Consider the following 13,504-nt stretch of genomic DNA (forward strand, 5'->3'; position numbering starts at 1 on the left):
CTAGGAATTTCATAAATTCATTCTTTTTAATAGCTGAGTAGTACTCCATTGTGTAAATATACCATATTTTATGTATCCATTCCTCTGTTGAGGGACATCTGGGTTCTTTCCAGCTTCTGGATATCATATATAAGACTTCTATGAACATAGTGGAGCATGTGTCCTTCTTACTGGTTGGGACATCTTCTGGATATATGCCCAGGAGAGGTATTGCACGATCCTCTGGTAGTACTATGTCCAATTTTCTGAGGAACCACCAGACTGATTTCCAGAGTGGTTGTACCAGTTTGCAATCCCACCAACAATATTGAACTGTCTCTTTGTTTCCCAGCTTGAGAGCTTGGGATCTGAAATGAAGGTATTTGATCTGTTTGGATCGTTTTTTTATGAAAGGGGAGAGAACATGAGCCTGCTTTCCTTCTCCTGCATGTAGACACCCAGGTCCCCAGCACTGTTTGTAAGTCCTTTTCTCTCAAGGATGCTCTGAGAGCCTGGCAAGAAGCAGGTTGCTATACCTGTCTGCTAGTCTCAGTCTTGTACTACAGTGCTCTAGCATCTGTTTTTGTGCCGGCACCATGTTGCTTATGTTCCTGAGGCTCTGGAATGTTCTTTGAGATCTAGTAGGTGGTATTTTCAGTGTCTCTCTCCCTGCTAAGGATTGCTTTAGCTCTCCAAGGTCTTTTGTAGCTCCATATGAATCTTGGGATTGCTTTCTGGATTTTGATGGGAATAAAGGGCTCTGCCTCACATGCTCTGTTCTTCAAAAAGAGATTTCTCTACTCCCTATCTCTTTAATTTCATTATCCTGTTATGCAGGCCAGGCCAGCTCTCTCCATCATTGCAGCCAAACTCAACTGCTTTCTACTGTCACATTTTATCTTGCTGAGGTCTGCTGCAGCCCGACCTACCCTTTCAAAGAGCAGGCAGCTGGCAAGCACATCTTAAATGTGTTTTTTCCCCCTCTGTATTTATTTTCCATTAGAACAGTATTACAATGCCAAAGACTTTGCAACAACTCTCCCATATCTTTGGTTACTTTATTCACTAAGAACTTCTGAAGCAGTGGCAGATGGGGTGAATTAATAGCTAAAATTAGAGATTAATGTGTTAGGCTTACGATTTATGTTCATATGCTAGAAGTAAAAACTGTCAAGTAATTAAATTCCAAGGAGGATATATTTAAACAAATAGTATGAATAATAAATATGTTTTATTTTGCTTAAGAACTCTAAACGTGTCCAATAAATGATGCTTACGCAATATAATTTCAATTTATGACCTTAAAAAACTAAACTTCTTTTAACTCCAGTCTTTGGCCTTATAAATCTTCCAAGCTCAATGAGCTTATTCTGAGGTTTCTTCCTTCGCATTTGGAGAATGGAGCAGCAATCCTGAAACTAGTCCCCATTTTCTTAGACTCACCTAACTTGGCTTAATTGACAAAAATGGTGGCCAAATACACTCTGAGGAAGCAGGTACTTTGTTGGCTAAACAAATCCTTTTCTACACTTTAGGCAACAATACACATTGAGTTGTCTTTATTTCAATCTTATGAACTGTTTGTATGTTTATTTATTTTAAATGAATGATAATAAATAATTGACATAGACCAGGTCTAGTCTGGACAGGAAATTCATCCCCCCACCCCATTTTTTTTTTTAAAGACAGGGTCTTACTGTTTTGTCCTGGCTGGCCTGGAATCACTATATGGACCAGGCTGGATCTTACACTCAAAGAGATCTACTGGCCTCTGCCACCCGAGAGCTGGTGTTAAGGGCTCTCACTACCATGCCTTGTCTTCTCCTGGACTTCCGCTAGTAAGGTTTGTTGTTGTTGTTAGTTTTTGTTTTTTGTTTTTTCAAGACAGGGTTTCTCTGTGTAGCCCTGGCTGTCCTGGAACTCACTTTGTAGACCAGGCTGGCCTCGAACTCAGAAATCGGCCTGCCTCTGCCTCCCAAGTGCTGGGATTAAAGACGTGTGCCACCATGCCCAGCTACTAGTCAGTTTTAAAAGTAGTTCAAGTAGCAAGAAACTTTCTTAGATTTATTGCATTGAGCATGTCTTCATAGTATTTTCTTTGTTTCTGGAGGATGTATTTACTGAATACAAGATTCTTGGTGAATAGTTTTCTTTCAGTGTTTGAAACATGCTATATCTTTTAGCCTGTATGGATTCTGATGGTAAACTGCTGACACGAGAACACCTTGTGTCTTCTTCTCCTCTCTTATTGTTTCAGTCTCCTGTATCAAGGATGACCCTGAGTTCTTCCTGCTTCCACCTCCCAGGGCAAACTTTGGAGATTACAGGCAGGCAAAGGTGCTCTCCAGGCTGGAGCTGCTTTTGTTATCTTTCTCTGGTTGCTTTAAAAACTTTCTGTTGGCACTTTTCAGAAATTACCAGTGTTAGTATGTAGTTTTTATTTGCCCTGGTTAGGCCTCACTTAGCTTCTCGAATCTGTCTGTGTTTATGCTCCTTGGCAGATTTAAAACGTTTTGAGGCATTATTTCCTCAAATGTTTCCTTCAATGTCATCTTTTCCTTGTCTTGTAGGAATGTTAAATATTTTGTGATAGTAGCAAACATCTGTAAATATTGTCCTTCTGTTTTTCTCAGTTTTCCCTGGATGGGTTTCTATAATTCTCCTTAAGTTTGCTGATTCTTTCCACTTTACTCTTAAGTTTATCCACTGAATTGTGTTTTTAATCTCCATTATTTTATTTTTATTTTTAAAGATTTGTTTTATTTATAAGAGTACACTGTAGCTGTTTCCAGACACACCAGAAGAGGGCATCAGATATTTTACAGATGGTTGTGAGCCACCATGCTTTTGCTGGGAATTGAACTCAGGACCTTTGGAAGAGCAGTTAGAGTTCTTAAGCACTGAGCCATCTCTCCAGCCCCACCTCCATTATTTTTTAATTGAAAAATTTTCATTTGCTTTTCAATATCTTTGATATCTTTTTTCTTTACTGAAACTGATGTTTTCATTTCTTTGAAACTGGTTGTAAGAGACTGTTTAGGTTTTATAATCTCTTTCTTTTTGGTGTTGGCATCCATCAAGCATCTTCCTTAAGGAAAAGCTTAAGGTTGTCATGGTTCTGGATGCAGTGACGCTCTTGTGCTGGAAGTTGCACATTCTGGGTAATACCCGATGAGACTCTGGGTCTTGGGAGAATCTGTTTTTGACTTGACTTTTCTGGTACTGATTCAGTAGGAGTGTGAAGATGCTGTGTCATTACTGATGCTCCACACTCCATTGGTAATCAAGAGACTGCAATCACATTATTACTCAATGGGTGGGTGTTCAAAGTCTTTATACGTTCCCACTGATACCCCTCTCACTAAGAGATATAGAAATACCTTGTTACTGTTCCCTACGTGGCATCCATGTTAGTAGTAGTGGGAAGGGAGGTGACAATCCTGACTCTCTACTAGGTTTACTCAGTGGCAAAGGATGGGACATCTACTTAAGACTAAGTTGAGACAGACCTGGTCTCTAGGGAAACCATTGGAAGTCTTAATCCTGTCTTTGGACTCCTCTAATCCCAGTGAGTGGCTTGTGGTGCTCCATTTCAGTTCGGATGGTGGAGTCACACATGGAGGTTGCTTGTATTGGTGGGTATAGACTCATGCCTTATCAGTGGTGTGGGACTAGAGTACAGCAGTTATTAACTTCAAGGTTACAGTTGTGTGAGATGAGAGTTGGCACAGTGCTTAAAGTACATGCTGTACAAGCATGGCAATGTGAGTTCAACCCCCGAGGTTTGTCTAAAATCCAGGTGTGGCACCACATCTGGAACTTCAGGGCTGAGGGTTAGGAGGTGGGAGGACCCTAGAGGTTTTCTGACTAGCTACATAAACTGGCAAGGTATGGATTTAGTGAGAGACCTTTCCTTACCCACAGAGACAAATGTACCTGTATACTCATGTGCATAGACATAAACATAGGAGCATGTACATAACTATATAACACATAAAACCACTAACACCAACACACACATACATGGATAATCAACACATGAACACATAAACATACATTATACATTTACACAACCAAACACATATGCACCAACACTTCCATACATACAACACACATAGACAAAAATGCAATACACATCTGTACATATATACACATACAAAATGATATGACATGCACACACAAACACACAACATACATATATACACATATACAAATACAACACATTCACATACAACACATGCATGATCATATACAAACCTATAACACACACATACAAACACAATTCATGTATACAAATATAATAACTCATGAATGTACACTAACTGCTAACACACACACACTCATGTATGTGTACACACACACACACACACACACACACACACACACACACACACATGCACACACGAGAAAGAGGTTTGCTTTTCTGAGCTGATTTTCTCCATTTTCTGCTGGAAACTGCAGTTCTGTGTGTTTTCTCTTGTCTCTGCCCATTGGTGTAGGAGATCGCTGACTTTTCAGATCCGAGTCTGGGCTATAAAGTAAACAGTGCCCCACAGAAGCCAGCACTGTGCAGCCACTTAGACTCCAGAGTCTCCAGTAGTTTATTCTGCTCCTTGTTCTATGGTTTTTATGTTGGTGTACATTAAATGTCCAGTTCTGAAAGGAAAAGAAAAGTAAAATCTGCTCTATTGTCCTAGATGTAGAAATTCTACCAACTAAAATTTATTACTTGTTTTTGGTATTTCTTTGGGTTACATTAAAAAAAAACAACCACTCCATTCTAAAAGATGCTTTAGTCACTGGAACTTAATGTGCTTTTTTTCTTCTTTAAAACAAAGCATTTAATTAGGGGCCAGCTTACAGTCTGAGAGGGTTAGTCCATAATCATCATGGTGGGAAGCAGATAGGCATGATGCTGAAACAGTAGCTGAGAGCTTTATATCCTGATCCATAGGCTGAGAGAGGGAGGGAGAGATGGAGCCTCGTGTGGACTTTTTAAACCCCAAAGTGCACCCCCAGTGAAATACCTCCTTAGTTTCATTTATTGGAGACCAGTCAATGTCATTCAAACTACTACATTTTCAAAATGTAGATGGACCTGGATCATATTACATCTGAAATAAGCCAAGCACTGATCTCCTTAGATGTTGAGCATAGAGTGATGGCTAGCATGTTTGTGGAGTGTGCAGGGGTGGATATGAAGATGCAGCCCTGTGGTAGCCATGTTGGGACAGGCAGGAGGAAAATGCTGGGCAGTTCCATAGCACAGTGGAGCAGCCAGGTTGCCAAGAAGGTGCCGCATAGTTTACACTAGCTGAAGAGAGCATGACTTTTCAGATCCGAGTCTGGGCTATAAAGTAAACAGTGCCCCACAGAAGCCAGTACTGTGCAGCCACTTAGACTCCAGAGTCTCCAGTAGTTTATTCTGCTCCTTGTTCTCCTATGGTTTCCTCACACAGAGAAATGATGAATGCCTGAGGTGATGGGCTTGCATATAATTAAGAATAATATTTAAAGACATAATCCTAGAAGGTTTTGCTTAGTGAATTAATTAATTTGCTTATTTACTGGCAGTGTTGTGGATTGTCCTGGCACAGGCTAGGCAGTTGCTCTATCATTGATATAAATCACCAGCCCCAGGGTTAATTATGAGCTGTGTCCTCGGACAAGCAAGGTTAGATCACCAGTGGAGTCTGACTTGATCCAGAGTTGAGAAGCATCAGGCTAAAGGATGACTGTCCACCTCACACCACTGCCAACCAGAACATCCCTGAGAGGGAGACTAACCTGGCATCTAGACAGTATTCTTCCCTGCAGACACCGACCCAGTGTCAAGAAGAACAGGGCTGCTAAGGTCAGGAGGAGGGAGATGAGGAAGGCTTCCATGAAGCCTGCTGTGTGGAGACCATGGTTAGGCAGAACCGTTATCTTTTCTTTCACTGTGATGGTAAAGTGGGCTTTTAGCTGAGTTCTGTTCTGTGAGGGTCTCTGAAAGAGGAGCAGGGCTGGAAGATCCAGGCTCTTTCAAGTCCCAAGGGTTGTGGGGCCCAGCGAGGTCATGTAGCTGACAGAGTAGCATTTTCCCACTAACAAAAACTTCTTTCTAACAGTCTGGATTCCATCCTGAGTCTTATTTCCAGGTGACTCCGTCACAGTGAGGCCACTCCTTCTCACCTAGCGCAAGCAGGTCTGAAAGGTTGGCTGATAGTGGGAGTCCTGCTGGTGTTGTTCAGACAGCTGCACATGCATGGTTTGTGATGTACTCTGTCCAAACATCAGCGAGTATTTTTGAAATATCACTCCATTCTCAGAGGAACCTTGGACTTCTCTTGAAATATTGCTGTACTGTGAGCTTAGAAGGGGACCTGCTGAGCCAGGCCTGGATGGTCACCCTGGACCCAGGGCAGGGAAGGAGGGTAGAAGCACATGCTGACCTGCGCTCTGTACCAGGGCCATGGCCAGGATATTCCCATCAACCACCAAGGTGGCTCATCCCCAGCACCCGTGGGACCCGTCTGTAACTTAATTTGTATAACATAGGTTACTAGAGATAAAAGACTTCTGAAAATATTGCCTAAAACATCCATGTATAAGAATGAGTATTCAGAGACAAATACTGGCAGTGAAAAAATTCTTTGGAACATAATATATAGCATTTCTATTGAACATTATAATCTACATTTTAGATCCTCAATAATTATTATGTATTCTAGAGATAATACTTAAGTCATCATAACTCTATCATAGTGATCACTGGGAAAGATAGTTATTCTTTTATTAGCTTGTAACATTTCAGGTACTTCTGAGATGAGCTATTCATTTATTAAAACCTATTCTTGGTAACAAATTGATCAATTTGGATAGTTTAGCATGGTATAATTCCCCTCCACACAGTTTCACTTCCCAGTGACAACCACTATCAAGATCACACATACCTTGTCTATAACAGCACACATGCCTTGTCTATAACAGCACACATGCCTTGCCTGTCGCAGCACACATGCCTTGCCTGTCACAGCACACATGCCTTGTCTATAACAGTATGCATGCCTTGTCTGTCACAGCACACATGCCTTGTCTGTCACAGCACACATGCCTTGTCTGTCACAGCACACATGCCTTGTCTGTAACAGCACGCATGCCTTGTCTGCTTTGGTGTACAATTCATTTTCGCTCAGGCTGGTCTTTCTCATTTTCTCCTCATCTTCCCCCTTCTCTTCCTGTACATCTATAAGGTCTTTTCCCTTCTCCACCTATTGAGTGTACAAATGTAGTATTTCTCTCAGTGACTCATCTTTATGTCTAGATGACATGTACAGATGATTCCTAACTCATTTTAGTCCAAGTCCTTAGCCCAGGTGTCAAATCCATAACTCCAGCTCTGTTGATATTCTCCTTAGATATCTGAGTATTCAGCACTCATCCTCCAGTATTCTCAAGTTGCTTTCCTACAGACCCTTTCTCTCAGTAAATGGTACCACTCTATATAGTATGATGTTCACTGAAAGGGTAGAGGTATCTGTTGGTCCTCTACCATCTTCTTACATATCTGACTATTCACAAGTCTAGTAGCCTTTTTCTTCTGCATTTACCTAATGTTTCTGTTCCTCCAACAACATTCCCTCATCACACTCCTGCTTTAATACAGTCATTTTCTAAATGGACTAAACTACTCTGTCCGTGTGTCCGTGTGTCCATGTGTGTGTGTGTTCATATATTCATGGGAGCATGTGTGTGGAAACCAGAAAACAACCTTGGGTGTCATTCTTCAGGCACAATCTACCTCATTTTTTGAGACTGGGTCTCTCATTTGCCTGGAGTTCACCGATAGGTCAGCTCTGGAGTTACAGCATGGCTGCCAAGCCAGCTAGTTCTGTGAGCTCTTGGGATCGAGTGCAGGTCCTTACACTTGACTGGGCTATTGGTCAGGCTCCTGAACTCTCAGCTTCATTATTCCCTTATTAATTTTTCCCTTTAATCTGAGAGTCATTTCAGAATAAAAATGTGGTTTCATTACATGGCTACTAAAAACTGTTTGGAAATTTTAAATTTCTCTTAAGTACCTAAATCTTTACTATGACTCTGCACACTACACTACCTGTTTCAAATATTTGCTGAAGAAGGAATAAACATTATTGCAGCCCTTGCTGTTAAAGTCATACTGCTATTACATACTTTTCTGTTGGCTATTCTTTCAGGAGTTGAGTTGCTGGCCATTTGCATATCATCTACTATATATCTCAAAGGACTTAGTAGACTGTTGGTGGAGAGATTTTTAGCTATCAAGAAAAAAGAGAATTGAGAGAGAAGTTCTATATTCTAGAGAATCCACCACTAGATAAAGAGCATTTCTAGATGTTATGCCAAGCAACTTTTTAAGACGGAAAGTAGCAAGTGAGTCAAAATTTTTATATTCATTACAAACAATTTATTCCTACAAATCACAAACATTTGTTTTACTTATAGATAGGATAAAGGAGGAGATAATTAAAAGTGAGACGAACATGTAAGATCTAATTATAATACAGTTTGAGTTGTATTTTTCATAGAAATAAAGCCTCCAGTGTCTTATTTACCCTCCTAGAATAAAGTGTCATAGTCTGAGAGGTTTAATAAACAGAAATCTATTTCTCAGAGCTCTGAGGGTAGGTAAAGCAGGAACAGTCAGATTCAGCATCTAGTGAAGGTTTACTTTCCCGTTAATAGATGGCATATCCTTGGGTCTCCCAAGGGGAAATGGAGGTGCTTCAACACGGGACTCTGGTGGTAGGGCAAGCATGCAGCTCAACATGAGACTCTGGGGGTGATGCAAGTCTTCAGGTCACAATATCCAGTGTAGTTGATTCCGGGAAGAACTGTAAAGAAGGCAAATGGTGTTTTTAGAGACATGCTCTTTTCTTTCTCCCTTGCTTCATGGCACTGGGAAGGAGGATTGTGTGTTGTTGTGCATGTGAAGGAGGCTTGGAGCAGCAGAAGGTATCAGGTGCCTGAGAGAGCGTCCTGTGAGAGTGTCAGCAGGCTTAAGTAAACCCATTAACGTCCACTATACTTAGTTTCCTCATCTATAAGTAATACTAATCCATGTTTTATCTGAGAATTACACTGGCTATGATCATTTGTTTTTACTATTTATTAATATATTCATACTTATGTATTTACTGTTTGCATTGGTACTGAGATACTTTATGACTGGCCTGAAGTGTAATTTGCATACCATAAAGATAACATGGTATCCAAGCATGACAATGATTACAAAACCATTTCAAGTGGTTATTTGGCAATAAAAAGAGTCATAGCTTGTTGTAGGGTACTGAGAGAATCCATGGAGTTCTGAAAGAATTAATAAGCATCTCTTTTTTAAAATTAAAACTCATGTACTTAGAAGGAACTCAGACACTATGATTTTTATAAGTAACTTTATAAAGCCCAATTTTCTCTGACTGTAGCCAGTTTCATTTTGTGATTAAGCAGGCTTTCTGTTTATTTCTGTCTTATTATTAATTTTGTTCTCAGTCATTTCAAGGCTGTCTAAGCAAAACAGTGACTTAATTGCTGTTTGCTCAATCTTGTTCTAGGAAATGGACCTCACCATGACCGTTGCTGCACATATAATGAGGACAACTTGGTGGATGGTGTTTATTGTCTCCCAGTAGGACACTGGATTGAGGCCACTGGGCACACCAATGAAATGAAGCACACAACAGACTTCTATTTTAATATTGCTGGCCACCAAGCCATGCACTATTCAAGGTAAAAATAGAGCCATGTTTATAAGTTCAAAGTAGGACAAAAGGTAGTGCTAGGACAATAGAGCTGTTCACTGGGTTCAAAGCTGCAGTGCTTTGAGCATATAAATTACAGTGTGTCAGTACATGAGCGCTAGCCGAACTCTGTGTGAAAGATTTTTATAGAATTCTCTATTTCATGTATATGCAGCTATCCACCTATTTAGACAGATTAGTAAATAGTAGTTAGCCAATCTACTGATCCAGTGGCTTGATTATAAAGATTGTTCTAATATACCCCAGGTCACATTGTGTCCTATATTTTATTTTATACAGCAAGGAGACAAATATTTGTGGTCTCCTTATAAATCTTTTCTCAATTATTAGTGTGAGAATTAAGATGTAAGAGTAGATTATTATTTGCTTATCATTCATTAATATTTTCTGTTTATTTACTTAAACATTGTAGTAGCAACATGTACTATAACAAAGAGCAGTCCTGAAAGAGGATGATAAATGAAAGATTCACTATGTTTTATTCACTGTCATTAGCTAGAAGTGGTTGTTAAGCCACCAATGGCTAGTCTCTCCAGAATTTCTTTATTTGCTAGTGTATTGATTTCTCTCTATTACAAGCGTGACCTTTTCAATTCTCATTTGTTCCTATCCCTTACACTAATCTCTATCACACAAATCAAAACATTTTTACTCTTTCTTACCTTCATGAAAATTGTATTCTATGATCAGTTTTTGACTATGTCTTATCATTTCCTTCTTCATAAGAGCATATTGTGCTTTCTGTCTTTATTGTTTTCCAAACCTATATCCTGTGGTTCATTTTCATTACTTTCACATTTTTAAGATATGTGGAACTTTTGTTTAATATACTGAATATGTCTTTTATATTTTAATTGATTAAGTGTAAAATCAGTCTTCAAATATTACATATTACTTACTGCTGTGCATGCAGTGATCATACCAACAGATAATTTTTTTTTAAAGTTAAACTTTATTTTATGTGCATGAATATCTGGCTTGTATGTATGTTTGTGTACTACATATGTGCTCAGTGCCTGAGGAGGCCAGAAGAGAAAATTGCATCCCCAGGCTGGGGTTACAGACAATTGTGAGCTGCTCTATGGGTGCTGGGAATAAAACCTGGAACCACTAGAAGAGCATCCAGTTCTCTTAGCCACTGAGCCATTTCTCCAGTCCCTTTCAAGTGTGTTCTTAAGAAATTATTGTTTCAGATAAGACCCCATGAAAGAAAGGAAAGTGACAAAGACTGTAAATTCTTCAAAGCATGAGAACATTGCTATTCTTTTTGAACATACTTCCTTTCAAATTCACATTTGATGTTAGGCTTGCTGAATTGAACACATGGTGTGAGGGAGACAGGGGTTACATATGAGTCATGAACTTAAGGCCGGAGCAACACAGTTCATGGTGCTGCTGTTCCCCGAGAAGAGGGCGCCTGGGGGAGGGCTGGTGCTTGCCTGGGCTTGAGCATCCTTGGAATGCTTCTGAGATGCCACTGCACATAGCACTTTGATGCACAGAAATTTGGAGGAGCAGTTGAAACGGTGATGTGCATCTGGGGTCGGGGTCCTCTGGAGATGACATTCAGAGTGACGAGTGTCATGAGGCAATGGAACAAATGAGTGAGATAAGGAAAAATGGAGATGAAATGAAGGCAGAAAGCATTGGGTTCGTGTAATTCAGACGTCCAGGGAAAGAGCGGCAAGCTCTGAGCCAGTCTAAACTCTTGTGGGCATGCGCTTGGGGCTTGTCTCCCGTCTGTCCTGAACAAAACTCCCTAGACCATTTAAAGCGCCTGCCTTGGGATCTAGAGACTTTCCTCTGGGTGGCTATTACCTCATCTCTCTCACCTCCTTAAATAGCTGTCGCTAAAGGAGGAGTATGTTGGGCCTGTTGGACCCACATTCCATTTTGTCAATATTCATCACCTGTCCGTTTTATTGACCTCCATTTTGGAGACTTTCTCAGTATTCATTTTTCCAAAAGAAACTAGAGAATATCTTTTTCTTAATTTTGGGAATTTTACTTGCACTGTGATTTTTGTTATCTTGGTTTGTTCTAGTTTTGAATGGATGCATTCATGAATCTCCCTTATAATGCTTACAGTTACTCAAAAGTTCTCCTACCAGGATGATCTTGTGCTCTTTACTTTGAATATTTCTCTTTTATAGTTTTAAAATGGCCAATGATGTAACATGTAAAAACATATTTATAGTTTGTATTATCTTCTAGTGTTTTTTCATGGCTAAGTGTCAAAACCAAACTAAGGAGAATACTAGGTGTGATTTTTTTTAAATGTGGGGCTGGTGAGATGGATCAGTGGGTAGAGACACCTGCTGCCCAGCCTGACTACCTGTGCTTAATTCCCAGGACCCACGTACGGAAGGAAGGACCTGGCTCCTGCAAATATGACTTTTCCACCTGGGCTGCATGGGTGCGCTTGTGCAGCACATGCACATGCATGCACACACACACACAGGAGTGCACACACACAGGAGTGCACACACACATGTACACACACAATACAGAGGATAATTAAGGAAATGTAAACATAAACAATATTTAACTGTCATCATTATATTTCCATGTGTGTGTGTGTGTGTCCTTCCAAGTTCTGAGGACTTTAGTTTGCAACATTTCCATGTGGTTATTGTTCACACATTATTTGAAAACTACTACTGTAGCTGACCCAAAGACACAGCAATGAAGGAGGGATATTACCAAATATGTTAATACATTTTGGCTTAGTTCACCTTTGACATTCTAGCTACAACATTCCATCATTTTAAACTAAACAAGATAAAATGTGCATTTAGTCTAAATGAAAAAGCTATTTATATATTTCCTTATTAATTTGAAAACACTTGATTGATACATTTGCTGCATCCACTTGAGTACAATGTGTAAATTTATCTTAGCTTTTGAAGTAGATATATTCATGGTAAGTAACATGCTTGAGCAGATGTAAATACATACATTAAGTTACCTAAGAGGATACAAACACAAACTCTCACGATTTAGTTTGATTATGAGAAGAGAATTATACGTGGAATTCTTTTATGGTTGGGGTCAATTATATCAAAATGACTTGTCAAAATCTATTACATGACTAGTCTTCCAAGAAAACAAATACCTAACACTGTAAATTATATATCATAGGGCATATGGAAACTTCGTTCATTCAGGGAGAGCTACGACATAGCCATGTTGAATGCTGGGCTGTCAAAGGACTCTGTTCTCAATGGACTCATCATGCCATAGAAGAAGACAGGCATTTATATGCATTTGTAATGCAGAGAGATTATTGTTGCGGTGAAGGTTTTTTTTTTTTTGTTTTTTTGTTTTCAAGTCTCAGGTTGGTGGCTGGTTTATTCATCTTTTTAAAAAAATTTTAAATTAATTTTTTTAATTAGGTATTTTCTTCATTTACATTTCAAATGCTATCCCAAAAGTCCCCCAGAACCTCCCCCCACCCCCCGCCCACTCCCCTACCCACCCATTCCTACTTCTTGGCCCTGGCGTTCCCCTAAATTGAGGCATATAAAGTTTGCTAGAACAAGGGGCCTCTCTTCCCAATGATGGCCGACTAGGCCAACTTCTTATACATATGCAGCTAGAGACACAAGCTCAGGGGGTACTGGTTAGTCATATTGTTGTTCCACCTATAGAATTGCAGACCCCTTTAGCTCCTTGGGTACTTTCTCTAGCTCCTCCATTGGGGGCCCTGTGTTCCATCCAATAGCTGACTGTGAGCATCCACT

The 13,504-nt window shown here is 39.9% G+C and overlaps 1 protein-coding gene across 2 annotated transcripts in view; it reads left to right on the top strand.

Moving 5' to 3' along the window:
* Positions 1-13,504, top strand: part of Epm2a (EPM2A glucan phosphatase, laforin) — a 105,899-nt gene that overhangs the window by 36,092 nt on the left and 56,303 nt on the right. For both annotated transcript variants that reach the window (XM_021174675.2, XM_029482852.1), the window contains exon 2: positions 9,555-9,729. In XM_021174675.2, coding sequence (XP_021030334.1) covers positions 9,555-9,729 — 175 coding nt within the window. The remainder of the gene's footprint in view (positions 1-9,554; positions 9,730-13,504) is intronic.

The sequence above is a fragment of the Mus caroli genome, chromosome 10 (genome assembly GCF_900094665.2).
Source record: "Mus caroli chromosome 10, CAROLI_EIJ_v1.1, whole genome shotgun sequence".
Classification (NCBI taxonomy): Eukaryota; Metazoa; Chordata; class Mammalia; order Rodentia; family Muridae; genus Mus; species Mus caroli.